This window comes from Tribolium madens, unplaced genomic scaffold, assembly GCF_015345945.1.
Source record: "Tribolium madens isolate multiple individuals breed KSU strain unplaced genomic scaffold, Tmad_KSU_1.1 Scaffold_19;HRSCAF=116;Tcas5.2_LG9, whole genome shotgun sequence".
In the NCBI taxonomy this organism is placed as follows: Eukaryota; Metazoa; Arthropoda; class Insecta; order Coleoptera; family Tenebrionidae; genus Tribolium; species Tribolium madens.
This window is the reverse complement of record NW_025400983.1, coordinates 7,225,437-7,246,665: the sequence shown is the minus strand read 5'-3', so window position 1 is coordinate 7,246,665 and position 21,229 is coordinate 7,225,437. Positions and strand designations below refer to the sequence as shown.

At 33.6% G+C, this 21,229-nt stretch overlaps 6 protein-coding genes across 56 annotated transcripts in view; 3 read left to right on the top strand and 3 right to left on the bottom strand.

Moving 5' to 3' along the window:
- The window catches only part of LOC123014772 (Down syndrome cell adhesion molecule-like protein Dscam2), a 50,269-nt gene extending 37,872 nt beyond the window's left edge, over nt 1–12,397 (top strand). For 37 of the 50 annotated variants that reach the window (XM_044414140.1, XM_044414190.1, XM_044414360.1 and 34 more), the window contains 14 exons: nt 52–207; nt 257–571; nt 620–1,121; nt 3,019–3,195; nt 3,249–3,415; nt 3,704–3,895; nt 4,286–4,453; nt 4,679–4,780; nt 6,847–7,065; nt 7,113–7,418; nt 7,543–7,554; nt 7,791–7,851; nt 10,636–10,641; nt 10,805–12,397. In XM_044414140.1, coding sequence (XP_044270075.1) covers nt 52–207; nt 257–571; nt 620–1,121; nt 3,019–3,195; nt 3,249–3,415; nt 3,704–3,895; nt 4,286–4,453; nt 4,679–4,780; nt 6,847–7,065; nt 7,113–7,418; nt 7,543–7,554; nt 7,791–7,851; nt 10,636–10,641; nt 10,805–10,862 — 2,441 coding nt within the window. In that variant the 3' untranslated portion in view covers nt 10,863–12,397. Of the gene's footprint in view, nt 1–51; nt 208–256; nt 572–619; nt 1,122–3,018; nt 3,196–3,248; nt 3,416–3,514; nt 3,674–3,703; nt 3,896–4,285; nt 4,454–4,678; nt 4,781–6,846; nt 7,066–7,112; nt 7,419–7,542; nt 7,555–7,790; nt 7,852–10,635; nt 10,642–10,804 lie in introns of all 50 variants that reach the window. The other 13 variants (XM_044414380.1, XM_044414206.1, XM_044414389.1 and 10 more) reach the window with 9 other exon arrangements.
- A 778-nt stretch (nt 12,398–13,175) lies between these two features.
- On the bottom strand, nt 13,176–13,778 carry LOC123015765 (NADH dehydrogenase [ubiquinone] 1 beta subcomplex subunit 11, mitochondrial). Its single transcript, XM_044415691.1, has one exon. The coding sequence runs from the start codon at nt 13,687–13,689 to the stop codon at nt 13,261–13,263; it is 429 nt and encodes a 142-aa protein (XP_044271626.1). The 5' UTR covers nt 13,690–13,778; the 3' UTR covers nt 13,176–13,260.
- Nucleotides 13,779–13,805: 27 nt separating this feature from the next.
- Nucleotides 13,806–14,589, bottom strand: LOC123015764 (coenzyme Q-binding protein COQ10 homolog B, mitochondrial). Of its 2 annotated transcripts, none has more exons than XM_044415688.1 (2): nt 14,375–14,589; nt 13,806–14,329 (listed from the first exon to the last, which is right to left on the bottom strand). In XM_044415688.1, the coding sequence occupies exons 1-2, from the start codon at nt 14,452–14,454 to the stop codon at nt 13,876–13,878; spliced, it is 534 nt and encodes a 177-aa protein (XP_044271623.1). In that variant the 5' UTR covers nt 14,455–14,589; the 3' UTR covers nt 13,806–13,875. The 2 variants fall into 2 exon arrangements, with proteins under 2 accessions (XP_044271623.1, XP_044271625.1); XM_044415690.1 differs by having other exon boundaries at nt 14,380–14,521.
- Nucleotides 14,590–14,617: 28 nt separating this feature from the next.
- On the top strand, nt 14,618–16,408 carry LOC123015761 (UBX domain-containing protein 1). The gene is made up of 3 exons (XM_044415682.1): nt 14,618–15,167; nt 15,221–16,068; nt 16,123–16,408. The coding sequence occupies exons 1-3, from the start codon at nt 15,115–15,117 to the stop codon at nt 16,161–16,163; spliced, it is 942 nt and encodes a 313-aa protein (XP_044271617.1). The 5' UTR covers nt 14,618–15,114; the 3' UTR covers nt 16,164–16,408.
- A 45-nt stretch (nt 16,409–16,453) lies between these two features.
- On the bottom strand, nt 16,454–18,179 carry LOC123015762 (ribonuclease Oy). Its single transcript, XM_044415683.1, has 2 exons — nt 17,980–18,179; nt 16,454–17,933 (listed from the first exon to the last, which is right to left on the bottom strand). The coding sequence occupies exons 1-2, from the start codon at nt 18,024–18,026 to the stop codon at nt 17,078–17,080; spliced, it is 903 nt and encodes a 300-aa protein (XP_044271618.1). The 5' UTR covers nt 18,027–18,179; the 3' UTR covers nt 16,454–17,077.
- Nucleotides 18,180–18,262: 83 nt separating this feature from the next.
- LOC123015763 (ubiquitin-like-conjugating enzyme ATG10) overlaps nt 18,263–21,229 on the top strand; it is a 19,664-nt gene continuing 16,697 nt past the window's right edge. Inside the window, exon 1 of the mRNA XM_044415685.1 lies at nt 18,263–18,405. The gene's annotated coding sequence lies outside the window, so the exon portion shown is untranslated. The remainder of the gene's footprint in view (nt 18,406–21,229) is intronic.

Sequence of the window (21,229 nt, the reverse complement as noted above, 5' to 3'; positions counted from 1 at the left end):
TAAGTCAACATGTAATAAAAAATTATGGTGCTCATAGATATATGCTTCTAGATGAAAATACCAAAGACACTAAAATCACCGCTGCGAGTGAGACTATCCTCCACGGCCTTAAAAAATACACAAACTACAGCATGGAAGTCCTGGCTTACACTTCAGGGGGTGATGGTGTTCGTACAACCCCTATTCACTGTCAGACTGAACAAGACGGTACTTTGATCAAATTTTGGTAAAAATTTGTCTAATTTTGACTTTGTAGTACCGGAAGCTCCAATCGCAGTTAAAGCTCTAGTGATGTCAACTGATTCGATTTTGGCCAGTTGGAAGCCCCCAGTTGAACCAAATGGAATCGTCGAATACTACACCGTCTACTACAAACCAGTCTCAGCTGATGACAAAACTGAGGTTAAACCAACGTCTCAAAAAATCGTACCAAACTTGCGTAATCAGAATTTGAGTCACCAAGCCAAAAACCTAGACAGTAACTTGAAATACGAGTTTTGGGTTACCGCGGCTACCACTATTGGGGAAGGGCAACCGTCGAAGAAAGTTACAGTGTCACCAAGCGCGAGCGGTAATTTTATTCTCTTAGTTTAAGCATCAGAGAGAATTTTTTCCTTAGTTCCAGCCAAAATCGCCTCGTTTGACGACACGTTTACCACRACCTACAARGAAGACGTGACTCTCCCTTGCCTTGCTGTTGGGTTACCTCCACCAGTCATCACATGGAAAATAAAGGGAGTCCAGTTCACCACAAACGATAAAATAAGGCAACAACCAGACGGGTCTCTTTTCATCCGTGATGTCAGTCGGAATAACGCAGGGGAGTACTCGTGTCACGTTGAAAATGAYTAYGGACAAGACACGGTGACTCACCAGTTGATTGTCAATGCTCCTCCACATGCTCCACAAATTGCTCTCACTTCAACTACTACGAATTCGCTCACTTTTAAGTTGAAACCACACGAGTCGGATGTTGAGCCGATTCATGGATATACTATTCACTACAAGCCCGAGTTCGGGGACTGGGAGACGGTGCAGATTGGTCCTACTGTTGAGAAGTACACTTTAGAGAAGTTGCTGTGTGGCACGCGCTACCAGGTGTATGCCAAGGCTTATAACAGGTCAGTGATTTTAGCGCAAATTCTAATGGTATTTTTCTTTTGCTTGAATGACTTATGACTAGAGACCGGATTTAGGACCTTAAAAAAATGGAAAAAAAGATTCTAAAAAAGGACAGTAAAAACATAAAATAAGACATTGTAATAGAAAAATATGTCCTAAAATCCTAAGAGAATAAATGTCTTTTTATTTTATAATATCTCTTAATGTTAACTTGCGTAAACCATTTTGCTTTGTCCAAAATCAAGAGAAAAATGAACTTTCACTGAGTCACAATAATAATAAAGATTTAACTACAGATTTGCGCGTTTCAGATTAAGCAAAAATGTTATTCCTGCAGTTTTGGCGCAAAATCAAAAAAAAATCCTCTTATTAAACTCAGTCTGAGGATATGCACCTTGTGTTATAGCTATCGTCACACTGATAACATCCCAACTGCATTTTTTAAGCAGAAATTGATCAGAAACTTTTGATTTTGTGTAAAAGAAAAATTTGAAGGTTTCATTATTTCATACAGATAAAACATTGTGAAAAGTGACAGAAGTGGCGATAACTATACAGGGTGTAACAAAAAGATGAGGAGAAAGAGTTACTTGAAATTTCTCAAGTCAAAATAAAGTCATTTACACCACACCTCTACCACACCTCTACACCAAATTGCACCGTTTAAAAGTTAGAAGGCGCCAAAGTTTAAAAAATATTTCCGTTTTTCTTTAATAACTTTTAATGGAGTACTCGATTTTTATGACATTTGGTACTAACAATTTGATATCAAAACCCATGTTTTAGTGCTATTTCTTTTGTGTTATTATTATTGTAAAGTACTTACCAATTAACACATTTTAAGCCCTATTATTGTTATACGTAATCCGAAGGGCGTAATTCTTTTTATATTTGAAAGGTACATTATTTTTAAACAATTTTTGTATCTTTGTATCGGCCTTGGTTTTAGAGTAAAAAAATTATTTAAGTAGATGTGTTAAAACTTTGGACGTTGGCCATTTATTGTTATTGTTTTTAAAATTGTTTTTAAAAAAAAATAGGTTTTGCTTTCTTTGGGTTCTTGTTTGGGTTAGTTAACAATAATGGAATTATTAATAATTATTTTAAACAAAAAAACAATTTTATTAGCGTTTTCTAACTTTCAAACAGTGCAACTTGAGATAGAGGTAAATCGAATTAAATCGCTTTATTTTGACCTGGGAAATCTTAGGTTACTCTTTGTCCCCGTCTTTTTGTTTCACCCTGTATAGCACGAGATATATTGCATAACTAAAAAAAACAATAAACAAAATAATGTTTTTTTTATTAGATGGGTGAAATGATTTTTGAAAAGTCAATTTGCATTGTACAAGACAAATAACAAAATATTACATTCTTATTTCTGTAGCTTGAGACTTTTCTATGGCTACACTGGCAACGAAATTGTAGTTTTGCATTTAAGATAAATTTTAACTTGTCCAGGGCACAGAAGTATTACCACTTCCGTAGCTAACAAGAACCTCGTAAATTTCTCTATCGATTGCGGCTGTAAAATCAAAATAGTAAACTTGACTTGCTTAAAACGAAAAAGAACAAAAATAATGAGGCAGAAAGGCCATAACAAAGTCCCGAAATAAAGTAAAAAAATAAATAAATTATTTGTGTTACAAATTGAAAACATGTCAAAATAATGGTTTTAGGAAAGAAAAGGTTTTATTTGTCGTTTTAGAACGAATATTGGCGTCTTAAGATTTTAGGACGTAAAAAAAAATTGTGTACGAACCCTATTCCATCTGAAATGTTTCTAATTTTGGGTCCCTTTCACGAGCCTTAAATAGAATAAAAAAGGCATTTTACTTAAAATCCGGTCTCTACTTATGACTTAGTGGTGTGAATCTGATCATTTTTAAATTGCAGCATCGGGACTGGGGACCCGTCTGATACTCTGAACCCGCGAACCCGTGGCGAAAAACCCATAATACCCAGCGCGGAGAAGTTCATTGAAGTTTCTTCAAACAGTATTACTCTTCATCTGAGTGCATGGTCTGATGGTGGTTGTCCCATGCTTTACTTTGTCATCGAGCACAAAAAGAAGTGAGTGGTACTTTTGCTAGTGTGTTTTTATTATTGAAATTTTTTGGTACTAGGACTAGTACGGAATGGATTCAAGTTTCCAACAACGTGAAATTGGGTCAGAATTTCGTCCTTTTGGACTTGGACCCGGCTTGTTGGTACCACCTTCGCGTCACCGCTCACAACAACGCCGGTTTTAACGTCGCCGAATACGAATTCGCAACTCTTACCGTCACTGGAGGTAAATTCAGTTGTCGTTTGTTGTTGTTTTGCTTCCAGTACGTGCAATAGTACCTGAAGATGAGTTTTCGCGTGATAACGGGCCTGTTTTTCGTTTCAGGTACTATTGCCCCGGCCCGTGAAATCCCCAAAGAGGACACATTTCAAATAATCCTGGCGAACCTAAACCTTGTAGTCCCCGTAGTGGCAGCAGTTCTGGTCATAATTGTTGCCATTATTGTGATTTGTGTATTGCGGGGCAAAGGGAATTATCATAAAGGTAAAGTTGGTGTTTTTTCTTTATTTCTAGGTACAATCGCGCCAATTAGAGAATCGCCCGGTGTTAAGATGCTCTTTCCTTGGATACCCGACTGGGTCGACTTGAATATTGCCGTGCCAGTTGCCGCTACGGTTGTTGTTGTCGTTGTCGGCATTGTCGTGATTTGCGTCGCTCTTTCTCGCAGGGCGAACGGTCCCTTACAGACCCGTCTCAGAAGCGATTGTACGTCAAAATCAACAAAAATTTTAACATTTTACAGCACAAAAAATTCTGAGCGACTTAGGGGGACACAAAAAATGCAAAAAAAAACAGATAAAAACGTAAAATTAATACCAGAATTTCATGAGCTGTAGTGACTAAAGACTGTTTTAATTTGACTTTTAAAAACCACAGTAATTACTTTGTCATTTATTTTTGTAAAAGAATAACGATTTTTTAAACGAATGTTAACATCAGTTAATTTGTTTGGGATATATCGAGTGATTGTTTTGACGTGGAATTACGTGAAATTATTTGGATTGAATTATTTGAAAAAAGTGTTTGTGGGCCCTCTATGTCCGTTTAATAAATCCCCGTAACGGCCCCTTTTGGAGACACCCTTTTATTTTGCAGACGACGTCGTTTACAACCAATCCGTAAACGCCTCCTCGACTTTAGACAAACGCCGGCCCGACTTACGCGACGAGCTTGGTTACATCGCACCCCCCAATCGGAAACTACCCCCCGTTCCAGGCTCAAACTATAATACTTGTGATCGCATCAAGCGAGGTACCGTTTTAAGTAAGAATCAGCCATCGCTTCTTATGCATGTCTTATTAATTTCGAATTTAATTTTGTGTATATTCAGTTCATTGCTGTGCGCATTCGTCAACTTCCCTTACCGGAATTTGACGAAGAATCATCCTAATCCGCGCTGTGTATTTATTTATTTTTTAACAAATTTTGCTGTGTGAGCTGACATCCATTTCATGCAACAAATGCTTGATTATTTTAAATGTGCAATAGGAGCTCATTATCGTTCTCATTCTACCTGGGATCCGAGACGACACTTGTACGAAGAGCTTAGGAGTAGAAGGGGCTCAAACGAGACTGTACATACTCACAGAGGTAAAATTTTACCACTTACAGAATGGTTTGTAAGCTTTCGTGCTTCTGGTACTAACTACAGTACTTAGATTTGTCGTCTGTCTGCGTGTTTGAGTTACTAACAGGTTTGCCACTTACACAACAACATGTTTTATTCTTTTTTTTTTTAATTATAATGAAATGAAGTAAAATGCTTGCAACATGTAGGGGAGAGTTTCCCAAAATTGACCAACATTCTAATTTATCCCTAAGAGAAAGTTGTAATTTTTTGTACTGAAATAAACCAAAAATTTTATTGGAATAAGAAATTTAATTATTATTTTTTTTTAACAAAATGTTTTGCTAAAGCACTAATTAAATATTTAATAAAAGTACCTATCAACAAGTCAGACGACGTAACTAGCTATACAGGGTGTTTCATGATTGAAGTACAAAAATCGTCTTTTATTTTATTACAAAGTTGTAAATTATTTTTAACTGTTGAAAATGTTACCCACTTTTTTATGTCCCAATTTTCTTTACCACATATGTGTGTTGTTTTTCGTTTTCACCTATGGAATTGCTAAATGTAAAAGTGGCTTTGAATTAAATTGTTCCAGAAATCTTAATACTACATACCAACAATAAAAAGTAAAAACATTGAATCTTTGATAAAAAGAGTTTTGCTTCTGTGTTTAATATAGTTTTTGTTTGAATCCACTTTACTACTCTACTAAATTTAACTAGAAGTAAGCAAAATATTCAAATGATTAAAACTGTTAATTTTTTAAATTTAATTTTTAGTTAAATGTAATTTGAGCTTTGTGTATCAGTATCAATATCAGTTTAATTTTTTTAATAGTAATACAGGGTGATTTTAATAGTTGTGTAGATTTTAATAGTTCTGAGAGATGATAGTAGAGGATAAAAGATGCAAAAATAATGTCATAATATTCGATAATTATAAAATTATAAAATTCGTTAATAGTTTCTGAAGTAAAAGGGTTTTAGCCGCAGCATCAACAAAAATATAATCACTAAGGTTTTTCAAAATTTATAATATAGAAGAAAACTTTGTTTATATTGCATTTTTTGAAGTTTACAACGCCAAAAAGAAACTTGTTACCATCTCTATGTCAGAAACTATAAACATTTGGATAAATATAAATTGAGTTATTTTGACTTCTGTAGACCTGTATCTGTAAATTTCTGTTCTATTAAAATCACCCTATATATTTTACAATTTTTTCAATTAGAAATTAAAAAATAGAAGATTGAAAACTGTTTAGGACTTTTATTTTTGTATCTTTTTGTTAAAAAAGGTATATACTTAAGGCAGGATGAAGAAAAAGTTTTCAAAATAAAATTCAAAGTTATTATATTTTCTAACACATTTTTGTTAGTATATTTTTTTTTCTTTTAAGTACTTATTTTTGGGACGTCCTGTCATTTTATCGAAACAATAAAGAATTACATATTTGGTTGTAAAGCATATTTATGATGTGTAATTTTACATAGTGACAAGTGGAAGTTTTTTATACTTATAAACACAAAACAATTCAATTAAAATTTAAAAAAAATAAATTTATTTCAATTAAATTTTTAAACAATTATGCTGTTACGAATATTATTTTTTTAACTCTAGTTTTTACGTTACATATACAGTAGATACAACAAGAAATGGGTGTAAAAATGTCTTTAAAATACCTTTTATAATGATACAAAAAACAGGTTTTTGAGAAATAATTAAAACGCTATTTTTTATCTATTTGACACAGCAAAAAATTGCGTAAGATTATTTTTATCAAATGAAAAATAAACAATACTTTGACACCCTGACCCGGCGCATCTACCATTTTTGATCAATACCAATAACGTAATTTACTTTTTTCAATCAAGTGAACCTACTTTCCCCTACACGCTTGTTTCAATTTTTTGCACACCGTGTATAAAACATGTTACACTGCGAAACAACCGACTAACGCTCTAACATGTAGGCTTATTGGTTGTCTCCTCCAAACGTAAGTTATCACTCGCTTTTGTCCGCTTGCTTGCCCATCATTCACCCAATCAGACCATCGCAAAACAAACAAATACCCATCTTCTAGGCATGGACGACGAGATCTGTCCCTACGCTACCTTCCACCTTTTGGGCTTCCGTGAAGAAATGGATCCGAGCAAAGCGATGCAATTCCAGACTTTCCCTCACCCTCACTCAGGAACAATGGGACCATCGGGAATGAACACACCCCATCAGATCCACTCGCGGTCAGGGTCACAATCGATGCCTCGACAAAACAGGCGATATGACCGAGTCGGGTCTCAAGGTAACCTTCATTTACCAATGGTACAATTTGTCACTTTTGTGGTTTAGGTAATGGCAGTATTTACTCTCCTGGCCCTGAGTATGACGACCCTGCGAATTGCGCGCCTGAAGATGAGCAATATGGCTCTCAATATGGCGGCTATGGCGCTCCGTATGACCAATATGGGAGCCGTGGGTCGATCGGTCGACGCTCTTTGGGGTCGTTGAGACTTCAACCCACGAGCAGCAGCCCCGAGCCGCCTCCACCGCCCCCACGTAACCACGACCCATCTTTCAACGACTCAAAAGACAGTAATGAGATTTCGGAAGCTGAGTGTGATCGAGATCAACTAATCAACAGTCGCACTTATGGCGGTAAGTTCTGCTTAGATCGGCCTGTTTTTAACACTAATTATGCTTCAATTAATTGAAAAAATTACAAATTGGCCGTTAATTAACACAAGTTTGTACAAATTTTTAAAATCAGATTTATTTTCAGAAAATGAACAGGGTAAGTGAGTTGTTTGACCGTAAAATCTATTAGGATTAGATGAGGTTCTTCAACTCATTCATCACTCATTGAAATCACTTCATGTTTTTTTACGTGTGCTGCATGGACTCATATTGTGTGTTAACAGCATGTGGACATTTTATCTTTGTTTTTGGCATTGCATACTTTTTTTTCGATTTGTTTTGTTTAAGCTAGTGACGTCTCGTGGTCGTGTAGTAAGTGTGGTTTGTTTTCAGTAATGAGAGGTAGTTCAAAGGATGGCATGTCTCACGAGGAAATGCGCAAACTGATTGAAAGGTCAGTACACACAGTTGATAACCCCCCTTTTAAATTGTGCAGAGACGAAATTTTTAAGCCAGTCAAAAAAACACAACAAAAATAAAAAACACGAAAAGGAAAAAAATATTAAAAACTAAGATAAAAACAAAAAAAATATAAATAACTTAAAATAAAGGTAGAAAATATTAAAACAAAACCAAATAAAAAACTAAACGACACTGAAATAGATGTATTCCCCACACGAAAAGGTGAAAAAAGTGTTTAAAAACCAAGATTTAACCTGGGAACCAGCAAAACTTTTATTTTTCGGACACAGCCATAAACAGGTCTACCTTATGCGAAATACGATTGGAAATTGGGAAAGGGTAGCATTTATTTTTATATTTAATTCTAAATACACGTAGTGTTGTAGTAAAAGATTTACATTTAATTTTGCTGAAAAGACCTTGCCTATGACATTGTTTGAATTAAAAATATTGGAGCCCCTAAAAAGACATAAGGAACTTAGTTCAAACATAATTAAATATGAAATATTTACACCGAAAAAAATGTGTGAAAAGGGAAATTTTAACAGAATTGGTGCCGTTTAAACAACGTAAACAAAATTCATCATAAATCCAATGAGTTGAAATTTTTTTACATTACTGTAATTTTATTGTCTAAAATCATGAAATAAAAGCTTCTTTATTACGAGTATAGCACAATTATGCAAACGTTTGTATTTTTTGTATGTTTTCTCATATTACACAATCCTATAAATAGGTAAAGCTTTTTATCAAAAAAAAATCAAAAATGCTGCTTTCAAAGTTTCTCACTGTTTAGTTAGTTATGATCAAGGATATTCATTTAAAATTGCACAAAAATTGATCAAATGACTTATGTCAATCTCAATATAATTTTAATGCATTGAACTGTAATTTTAAATTTAAGAAAATAATCGATATAATTAATAATAATTAAATAATTTCAATTTGGAGTAGATTTTAGGATCTTTTTTCTTCATTTCTAATTTGCTTGATTTTGTTTTATTTGACTGGCTTATATCCAAAAAATATCAAGTTTGTACTGAAGTGACTCTATAGGTATACTATCGAATTCATAAAAAAACTAGTACAGCAAAATTTTGTTGAAGTAAATTGGGCTACGTGAAAATGTCAAATATGAACGTCTGTCATTATGACAATTTGAATTTGTAAGTTTTTAAAGCATTAAATATGTTTTGAAAAAGACACTAAATTGCAGATAATAGGTAGACCAACCATCACACACGTATTTAGGATGTCTAGTTGACCTGTTAAAATTAGTAACCATTTAACATAAAGTACGTAGAAATGTTACACTACAACATTTAAAAAAAGTTGAGGTAACTACGACGTTTTGCTGTCCTAGTTTTTTATGAATTCGATAATACATAAGTTTAGTCCATTCAAAGAATAAATTGTAAATTAATTAATATGCATGGTCTGGACAGAATTTTTGACTTCAGAGAAGTATTTCGATTAGGTAGTAAATAACATACCAAAAGACTCCGGTCCTTTGAGGTTAGCGGGGCTAAGCGGGGTACTATGAAGTTATCGTTTTATACTTTTTCGCTTATATCTAGATTCTCGAAAACGGTGCGTGCAACGAAAAAAATGTTTTTTTACAAGATTAATTAAATCTTATAAAATTTTCTACAAGACTTCTCGGATTTTTGTGTCTCAAATAGTTTTCAAGGAATTCACTAGCAAATGTCGCTCTCTCCAAACAAAAACTCATAATGAATTAACGTAAAGTTTGTTGTAAAAGTTGTAAGCATTGTGATTGGGCAGTTTAAAGTCGGCCATTATAATAAAGTGAAAAACCAATCACTTTAGATTTTTGGATTCATTAAAAAATTGAATGCAATGGTATGATTGGTTTGTGTGAGGTCGGCCATTATTATAATGTGAGTTACCATGGAGAGACCAATCACTTTAGACTTTAGTTTAATTCAAAAATGTAGCGAAATTGTTTCATTCGAATTTGCATCCATTCATTAAATGATTTCAATGTCTAATGAAAATGTTATGTGTGTGCCCTTTATGCGCTCTATTATCACTATTGTAAGTATATTACGAAGGAGGATATGCACATTACTTTTTATTGCACTTGATTGGGAAAATAAAACCTTAAATCTTAAGATAGAAATGGAAATATTAGTGCTTTACCCATTTTGTGTTGTTCTAAATACAACATAAATAGGCGATGAGGATACGGAAGTTAAAATTTTCTTTAAATGTGAACATTTTCAAACAAGAACACGGTGTAAGAAGTCAAACATAACCTCACTGTCAGGAGTCTTGGGACCACATGAATATAGAAACGATACACAACTGCCACCGGCGCCCCTCCCACTTCGTGGGATCGGGGAGTTTTAATATGTTTATCTCCTAACTAGTCCAAACAAAGCCCTAAAGTCAAAAATTTTGTTCCCAACCATGTATCCACAACCTTGGGTATACAACCCCCTTTTGAGGGTTCATTGCGTGGACTACTACACATTCTATATAATTTATTATTTTGTGTTTACATTTCTATTATACAAAAAAGAGAAAATTAATTATTGTATTGGTCTAAAATTATACCTAATAAAATTATTTTATACTTACTCTGATCAATGAACAGCAAAAATGGACATAGGTACGATCAATTTTTCTTCAGTGATCAGGGTATGTGTATATTTTAAATAAATTTCCGTCACTTTAGTACAATTCCCCTTATTGTTGCACTGTGATAGCGTTGTGATAATGATATTTGTTATTTCATGAATTCCTCAAATAGGAAACTGTAAGTGTGTACTGCAATTAAACCGCTTTAAATGTTTTTTATTTTTCACTTTTGTGTTTATGTTTGTGCACACTAATTTCTACTAACTTTGTCTTTTTTCTATCTATGTCTGACGTATTGTGCTGATGGGTGTGTGAGCATTTTGTGTTTTGTTTGTTTTTAGAAACGAAACAGGCCAAGCAAACGGGGGACTCACAGCCTACGATACTGTGGCAGTGTAACTTGTAAGAAGCCAAGAGACGTTTCGATTTAACGACCACATCTCTCTCCGCTGAYTAGAGATTTGGTCTTTAAATCCCCCCAACATCCCGGTATTTGGACGAAATATTCACATCAACTTGGAGACTGAAACGTTTTTTTCGATTTCCATCACTAAGCACAAAATTGGCTTTTTTCGACAAATCCCGTGAATATTTAGTGTGGATACCTGACGTTTTTACCAAAAATTATTTATTTTCGTTGGTTTATTCGGGGCTATGGCCCAAACGAATACGTACACATTTTGCCAATGGTTTTTCTTAATTTTTCGTACGGTGGCTCAATGTGTCATGTGATATTTTGAGGTTTGTGAATACGTTTTATTTAATATTTGGAAGGTTTGAGTCTGCAGCGGTGCCAAAAATTTCATTAGGTTAATTTCCTGCTGTAGACAGTTTTAAGTAGATAGCTTTGTTTATTATTTTGCGTTTTTGAGTTGTTTGTTTTGAGTTGAATAGGTTTAGGGCGGTTGGCGATAGGTTTCGTTATTTTTACTGTGCTGTACAAGTGTTGAAGGTTGTGCATCGCCAGCTTGTAATTACATAATTGCTATAAATGTAAGAAATTAGCTTTTCTCCATTCGAGTGTTTTGTCGACAGTCTGGACCGTTTAGGCCGGAATTTTTCGTTTTCAATCTCCCAATGACCATCGAATTTTTATTTGAATAGATTGTCAATGAATCACTTCTTTTATAATAGCGAATTAGGGACAAATTATGTAATGTTTTAGTCTCTAGTTTTATGAAGATATATCAGTGTTTCTATCTTTAATGCATGCATGTCAAACATATTATAAATGTAGGTGTATAAAATTACAGTTTTCGAATTATTTAGGTAACTCAAAATATTATACAAAGCGATACATAATTTTATCCACATAATACTCAGCTTAATTCAAGTAGTGGTAAAAATATCAGTAGTGTAGATGTTTATCCAATTATGGCATTTTAGACAATGGTTCATTTCCGGAAACAGTTTCTGAGATATTTTACCAAAAATGCAATATTATTTCGACTTAATTTTTTTTCAAACTGTTCAAGTTCCTAACGTAGTAATCAGTCTTGGTAAAATATACACAGACTTACACAGGAATGTAAATTATTTGTCATTTAATATTTTTAATACTAGTCATTTTTTCTCTCTTTCTCCAGTCTTGTGTAAAATCTCATAAATGACAAGTAATCGTTTTTTTTTTATGTGATAATGGTTTGAAATGCCATTATAAGTGTATATCTTAAGTGTGCTATATATCCAGTTAATAGTTGTAGTGTAATACTCTTAACATTTAACGATAATCATTTGTATTCTGCAATATTTTCGATGATATTTTACTAACCGTGTGTTTTGTATAAATTGGTTTTCATGCATTTATATAGGTTTGTGAATTTTGCGTAATTTTACGATCATTTGACGTTTTGCCATTATATTATGATGTTCTAATTTAAGTGCTTGTATACCAAAGTACGTTTTTGGTTAAATATACAAAATAACAAAACCAACCACCGTTATTTCATTATCTCCACATTTTCCATAGCCAACGAAGTAACTAAATTTCTTTTTATTAAAAATATACAAGGTGATTATAAGTATCACCAAGCGATTTTTTTAAATCATTTGCCTCCAGAAAATAATAATTAATATAAATTAAAATAATATAAAAAATGTGATCGTATTTTGAGAACGAAATTTTATTTTGTTTTTGAGTTAAGCGATTTTTTTTGTCAAAATTGCAATTTATGTAAAAAAATTGACAAAAATTAAACAACAAATAGTAGTAATTCTTTATTTTCTACTCAATATTAAAGAAGGCTTTTATCAACTAATTTCAGTAGATAAAGTAGACTTATTTTATCGTCTAGTGAAATAAAGTAATTTTTATCTACTGTTTATATTCAAGAAATTCTGGTAAATGAGTACAAAATAAAACGATATATTATACACGACGATAARGATTGTTCATCTACTCGTGAAAAAAGTCCACTCGTGACTTCGTCACTCGTAAACTTAACCTTTTCACTCGTAGATAAAAAATTTCTTTATCGTCTTGTATACTATACATCATAAACTACATACATCGTAACTATACATCATAAACTTCATGAGAAAAATGATTTTATAGTGGGTTGCCGCCAAAAAAGAAAACTTTTATTCTTAATAAAACATCACACTTTTTTCGTAGGGACTACCAAAAAATAAATAGTTTAAGCAAAAAACGCTTGGTTCCATACTTTTTATTTTTCAAACTTCTAGCTTAAGGACGGGAAAAAGGATAATACGAATTTTTGTACTTTTTTATTTAACTTAAATATAAATATTTACAAGTTGAATCTTGCCCTTACATTGAAAATGTCTCTAAAATCACTTAAATAATGATTTCTGTGTCTCCTAATTCCTCGTCTGATGGCAGTTGTATCTTGGCGGGATCTATCAAATTGGGGTCAACCAGTGGTAGCCCCAGCTTCTCCCTTCTGCGCAGCTCCAGGAAAGCCTCTCTTTGAGACCAATCCTTTAGGTTGTAGTCTGGCGCATACATGATGAAATAGCCCCCACAGACTAGACAAAGTGTAACGGAAACAAACATAATAGAGTGCATCGCTGTTCTATCGCCTTCTTTTGAGTGTGGATCAAAGCCRTAATAAACCCAATTTTTGTGCTCGRCTTTCTTTGCATCGGTTTTGACAGCATCGGCCACGGCAGTCTCGTTCGTTTTCTTCGATGTTGACACTAACCTTCGGTTGATCGTAGGCAAGATTTTTCGGAATAAACTACGTTGGAGTATTAGCCCTGCCATTTTTTACGTAAATAAAATTCGGATGGCAAATTTGAGGTTAGGAGCACTGCTGTTATGTCATCTGTCACTTTGACGTAATACCAGCATTACCAACGGCACAAATGGAAATCAACAGATTTAAATAAAAAATAATTTATTAAAACGGCAATAAAATTMTAAAMCAATAACAAACTAAATAAACTGATGTCAGCTCTTCACAGGTTCAAGAGGGTGGACTGGTAACGATTCTTTCCCATATCGTCTTTGTGCTTCCTTWATAAACGCATCTTCCATTTGGTGGACTAGTTGGTCAAAGAAGAATATGGCTAATTTTGAATAAAGGGCTGATTTAAACTCAAAATTGATGTAGAAATCTATAATGCAACTCTGGGGGTTGCTCTGAAGGCCAGGACTGAACTTCCAAGTCGTCTCCAGGACATGAAATAATCTCCCATCCCTGCAAACAGCACTGACTAGTTCTGGTTCACGTAGTGACACAACTGAGGTATAATTTTCGATAACTGGGGGAAACCCAACTTCTAGATTCGCCCGTAAAACTGACGGTTCTTGAGATAAGATCACAGATTTTGTACAGAAAGGAACAAACTTCTTGTAATTTTTTACATCAGCCACTACCTTGTACATTTGACTGGTTGAGAAACTAAAACTACAATTAACAGAAGCAATTATACGTTATTTAACCTACCCTACGAGTTTTCTAGCGAAATATTCACGTTTTTTGTCAGGAATCTTGAAAAAGTGCAAACAACGATTGATAATACGCATTATTGACACTTGTAAAAATTTGGTCCTGATTAATTGCTAATTAGTGTCATGTTTTTTCTCGGATAAGTCAATTATCACAAATAATTCATTTTTATTAAAATTTATTTTCTGACATAACACCSAGTTAGTTGCCATTTTTAGTGAGTTTCATTTGTTAGGGTTGGTGTCCTARTTGTGAAAAAATTGGTTTATTTTGCACAATTAATCTTTTAATTTAGAGCATTTGCAAATCTATGTCTTTTTAAATTATCTTCAAATCAGGTTTTTCCCCAAAAAATGGATTTATACACTCTCCAAGACTCCTAAGTGAAGTTGAGTTTTTATGTTGGCAACAGATTAGTTGACAGCAGAATTAGATAAGTTAAGATAGAAAAAATTTCTGATAAAATTAACCACATTTTATACAAATATCGGGGAAACTCTTTGTTTTTGCATTAAAAACGTGAGAGGACACATTACGAAATCGTTCGAAATACGAATTTCGTGTTTTTTTTGTGTGCTTATCAGTTCATTGTATTTTTGCCGGTGTTGTCATATCAGTTTAGTTGAAACACGTATTGCATGGTGTCGTTTTACATAAAAAAGGCGGTTTTCCAACCAGTTGTTTAGAAAAATTCGTAGTGTAGTCTCATATTTGTCGTTTCATTTTAAAATATAAAAATGTCGGGTACTGTTGACACTTTGATCGAAATGGGCTTCAGCAAAGCACGAGCGTAAGAAAAACACGTCATAATTGCGTTACAAATTACCATAAAAATGCTTGCAGTGAGTTAGCAGTTTCCAAAACCGGGAGTGAGGATATCCAAGTTGCGATGGATTGGCTATTGTCGCATGAAGAAGAGCTTGAGAACATCAACGAGACCCCCCAAGCAACCGATGACTCGGCGAGCAGTCAAGCTCCTGAAACCCAACCAAGTCCAGAAGGCCAAGTCGTCAGATCTTTCAAATGTGACGATTGTGGCAAACTGTTCAAATCTCAAGACGAAGTCGAATTCCACGCCACTAAATCGGGCCACGAACACTTTTCGGARTCAACAGAAGAAAAAAAACCTCTCACAGAAGAGGAGAAGAAAGAACAACTAGCGAAAATCGAGGCCAAACTCAAACAAAGACGGATGGAACGTGAAGCCCGAGAAAAACAAGAAGCTTTGGAGAAAGAACGCAGTCGCATCAAATCCGGAAAAGAACTGCTAGAAGCTAAGAAAAAACACGATGAAATCGAGATGAAGAAACTAGTTGAGCAACGAAAACGGGAGAAGGAGGAGGAAAAACTGGCAAGACAACGTGTGAAGGAACAAATCGAGCAAGACAAGTTGGCCCGGAAAGCGAAATTTTCCGGACAACCGATGGAAGCCCCACAAGCACAACCGGCCGCCCCTCCTCAATCGACAGCCCCTAAACCGTCAGCCAGTTACTCGGAAGTTATGTTGCAAATCAGGCTCACGAATGGGTCATCGCTCGTGCAGAAATTCGGGGCCAAGGAGCCCCTTTCCGCCGTGAGGCTGTATGTGGAAATGAACAGGAAGGATGGGGAAGGGCCTTTTAGCCTCATGACCAATTATCCGAAAAAGGTTTTTGGGCCTGAGGATTACGATGTTCCTTTAGAAAGTCTAGGTGATTATTATAAAAATCAAATATAAATTTAAAAACGTTAAAAATGGGTTTTAGGGTTGGGTCCCAGGGCCACTCTTATCGTTTCAAAATCGTAATTAAGTGCTGCACGGGTTTCATTGGTGGCTCTACCATCATACGATATTAACATTATAACGCTGGAACATTAGTTGGGATGTTCTTAAGTAACTAAGTGTAAGTATCTACAAAAACTAGGCAAATTGATGTTAGAATATTTTTTTAAATATACATCGTTTTGTAATCGCCAGTGCTGTTGTATAATATATCTGCGGCTCTTTATATGTGAAAAATTAAGCAGCAAATAAATTTTTCATATTTCCCACTTGAAGCTCTATCCAATACCTTTTGTGGAAATAAAACAAACAGCTTTCGACCACATTTTATTTAATTTAATTATGACAATTATTTTCTTTCAGTTTTAAATCCAACTATAAATGAAACAAACCAATTTCTACAACTTAATAAAAGGTTTTTATATAAATAATATTTAAAAGTATGTACTGAAATCAAGGCATAATTATTTCTAAAATCTAGTTAAACATAAATCCCTTATTTTGTATACATCCCACATATTTCCGTGTTAAATAGTGATAAATAAGACAAATTTGGCTATTTTACAAAAATTAAATTGAATACATTAATACGTATTTGGTGAAGAAAGATAAATCGGACTTTAGCAAATCATTTTATTATGATTCTTTAAAAAGTAAATAAATAATTTACAAGAACTACACTTGACAATTAAATATTACGTAACAGTAGACTTCTTGTAATTCCACACCTTATTTAGGCGTCAATATGACGAAACTCAAATTTGTAAGGATTCTAGATGGGGTTGTGCAATTGTTTTGAATTTTTTACACACGTAAGTAATTTATTTATGTGCTGCCATTGAAAGATTGAAGTTATGTAACTGTAGACACATCAAAATAATTGGAACAGAAAATTCTCTATTTTGTGATATTTTAAGGAATGTTACAATTTATTTTTCCTACAACGTGAACCACATTAAAAATTTAATTATGCGGTAAACCTTCAATAATTCTCGTTCTAAGTAGTAGTTCTCTATACAGGTGTCTACGCTAGGTTCGTGGTCTCCAAAAAACTCATCAAACTCAAGTTCCACAGTGGCATTACTAGGAACTATTGCAAAATACATCACATCTTTTTTTCTACTACAATCAGTCAAAATGTCGCTAGGGTTCAATGGGCCAGTAACGTTACAATCTATCAAATCTAACGATTTATTGAAACAAATTTGAATTTCGCTAATTAGGGATTGTTTATTCTCGTCAACCACGCATTGAATTATAGGATTCTTACCAGTGGTGCTCTTTACGACTTGGTAAAACTCGGTAACGTTATAACCTTTAGGACTGGGGACAATCTTACTTTTAGAGAGCATGGTTGAAATTTTGTACTCCTGATTCCACTCTAACCCTTTTTTGAAATAATTAATCACACTGTTTAAAACCGGTAAAGTCGCGGCGCAAGTGCCGTGTTTGTCCCACTCGTGCTTCCAGAACGAGTTTGGCTTAGTATCAGCCTCAACATTGGGCCAAAACTCTTGCATTTCCTTCATAATTGGCTGCAACTGCTCGGGGTCGAAATGCAGCGCCGAGTTGCAAAACAATGGCCCCTTTTTYCCGATTTTCGTAGGCCAAAGTCCATGGACGACCCAGGTGGAGTTGTCTTGAGGCAAATTGCAGGTGTTTTTGGGGCTTTTCTCCTTCCATTGGGAACAACTGGTAATAGGCCAGCGTTGACTGTATACTATGTAGTCCCAATCTTGATAAGGGGTCGGTGTCGGTTTGGATCTATTCATCGAAATGTCGTCATCGGAAATGCTGCGCATTTATAATTAGCCAATTTTCAAGAAATCTGAACACTTACCAAGAGTTGACAGCTGCTAAAACCAGGGCTAGTACAATGTACAACATAATAATTTTGAATTGTAAATAAAATCACTTCAAATTTCGCGTTATTTATCTTGTTATATACATTTTCTTGGGAATGGAACGTTCATCCTTTGTTGTTTTACATGAAATGTCATTTTTGACATTTACCTTATATGTCACTTATGTCAGTCGATGCGTTATTTGTTGCCGACAGGTGGCGTCAGTTGGCTCCTTGGAGACGAATCAAGTGGGCTGATTTGTAGATTTCGCTCCTATTATTGGAAAACAAGTGACTGTGTAGATGGCAGTGTCATTATTTTCGTGGCATATTTTGTTTATTTTCAAAAGTTTGAGGTTAATTTTTGAGAAATGGCGAAAACACTCAAAAAGAAGTCATACTTGAGTAATTATCACTAATCTGGTAAGTGGAATTTGTGTTTTTCAAGTTGTCATTGCAATTTCCAAGAACTCATGACGTCACGGATTCGCAACAATTTTTGTCACCTTTTTAGAGAATGAGCAATCAATGTGTATTTTCTGTGCTTAAACAACATGAAAACCGATTTTTTATTTACTTTATTGTTTTCTTCCAATATACAGGGGGTTTGAAAAGTCCAAAGAACAACGTTTACAACGCCTTCTAGTAACAAGTTATTTACCAAAATTGAACATTGATGTTGCTCCATKGTGCAATTTTTGGTCACTCCAATTAATCACACTGATACGAATTATCTAAATCATTGTAATTCATTTAAATTTAAGTTTCATCTTTTTACATTTTTAGTTACAATCTTTATAAATAAATATATAAATCCTTGAAATAACACTCATAATATCGCCCAAATTAAGATAAACAAAACTAAAATCGCGGAATTTTAGGGAACAGGTTTTTGGAATGTTTCTTAATTCAAAAAGTTAATAGTTACCATGCTGGATACTTTAGGGAAAAATGTAAACATATTTTTTAACTACTCTGATATTGATAAATGAGATTAATCAAAGAATAAAAGCTTTTTTGATTTCATAAAAATTAGCTTTCTCTATTAAAGATTTTGTAAAAGTTGTGTTTTATTGCCATGCTCTTTTCCATTATTTTGTGATATAATAACGTATAATTGCTGCATTACTTTACCGAGTTTTGTTATTGATATAAATCACATCACTTTCTCTTTAGTTTTATCAAAATGACGGAAATGAATTTCAGTTTTACGAAAACAAACGGCGATAATGGAGATACATCGTTATCCGTTTATGCAAAAGCAACGAATGATTTGAAACATTTCTTATCATTTGGAATAACGATTCGAAATTCTAGTTTTTCATTATAAATTATAGCTCGTGATTAGTGAAAAATAAAGATAAAGTGTTAAATGTCATTCCTTTTCCTGTGGTTGGATATTTTTCCTCCACCAAAATACATCAACAATAACAAGTTAGTTGGAAACAGACGTTTTCTTATTCGGGTGTTTGCAACACTACRACCGGATATGCTTTTGTTTGACAGGTATTTGACGAAACCAGATTGTAGGCTGCTCCAATTTAAAATTCTATTAAAATTTGAAGTGTCAACACCCRAAAGTTATTGTACAGAGTGTTTACAAAAGGACGTTTATAAGGAGTGTTGTGAAAATTTCATAAACGTATGTCTTGCATAGATTCTTACATTTCATTATTTTCATTAATATAAACTATGGAACCAAGCGGTTTTTTTTTAAATCATTTGTCTTCAGAAAATAATAATTAATATAAATTAACGTAATATAAAAATGAGATCGTATTTTGAGAAAAAAATTTTGTCTTGTTTTTGAGTTCTGCGATTTTTTTTTGTCAAAATTGCAATTTATATAAAAAAATTTTTTTGAGAAAATTAAATATGAAGTAAATAGTTGTAATCCTTAGATCATAACCTTTATGAGAAAAATAGTTTTATAGTGGGTTGCTATTTAAAAAAATATTTTTTTTGTAGAACTCAAAAACAAAAGAACATTTCGAAAAATTTTATTCTTGATAAAACATCACATTTTTAAAGTACTTTATCGTTCATCAATTAGTTCTTCCAAAAAATTAATAGTTTAAGCAAAAAACGTTTAGTTCCATACTTTTTATTCACCTGGTATTTACGATATGCCATAGAAGGTAGGTGGAACATTGTAGTAATGCTTACGAAAATGTTATCAATGCTGACTTTTAGTTTGTTTTACAAAAAATTGGTTTTAATCAACATTTGACACAAGCCAGATCTTAAAAAATTGATAAATTTGAAAGATAACCAACAGATATTAATTTTACTATTCAAAACATTACGTTCATAAAATTATCACAATTTCAATCTATTATTTTAACAATTGTCAGTCTCAAAATGCATTCAAAGACCAGATTGTACCACCCTAAAACAATTTTTCGTAACATCTACGTGCCAGAACTCGCGCCCCAGAGAAAAATGCCAAATGCCGGGGGCAATAGGTCGCCAAAAAGTGCAGCCGAAGAAGTAATTTTTGCTTGCATAAGAGAGTTATTAGACTCTTAAATCCACCAATCCCAGAAGGGCACCTCAAGGTGTGATTGAAAAATTATATCCATTGCTAGGTTACGAAAATAATACCAATTTGCCCAGAATTTTCATTAAATAGCTGGTCTACTGTAATTTTGCGTTTGACATTTATTAATTTGTGGGTGACATTACCTGCTAGTTTCCAGTATTTTTCTCGCATAAGAAGTTGTACACGAGTATAATGAGACAGAATCGTTAATTATTATCAACAATTATCAAAAATTATTTTGAAACATTCTGGAAATTCCTGATGAACAGACTTCTTCACAGGTATTGTTCTTTCTCAACTTTTTCTTCGATCTGATACAGATTAACAAACCGATAAATGAATTTTAGAGCTTGAAAACTAGTGCGTTATCTTTATGAAACAAAGAAGCAAGTGAGAGTGAGACCAGAAAAACATSAAGAAGTACGCAARTTTCTTTATTTACTTTAATGCAAAATTAACAGAAAAATGTACTTTTTAGAAAGGGAGTCACGTTATGTTGAAATAAGTTGATATTATTGACAAACCACATGATTCCTCGAAAGACCAGCCCACAAATTCACCGAAAAGAGTTGCTGAAAAGCCCTCGGAATTAAAACATTTGGATTTTACTTTCCGGCAGCAAAAATGCTAATTTTTCGTACTAAATACAAACATCGCAATATTCTTCTGGATTTTTTAATGAAAAAGCAGCCAAGGGGTTATAGT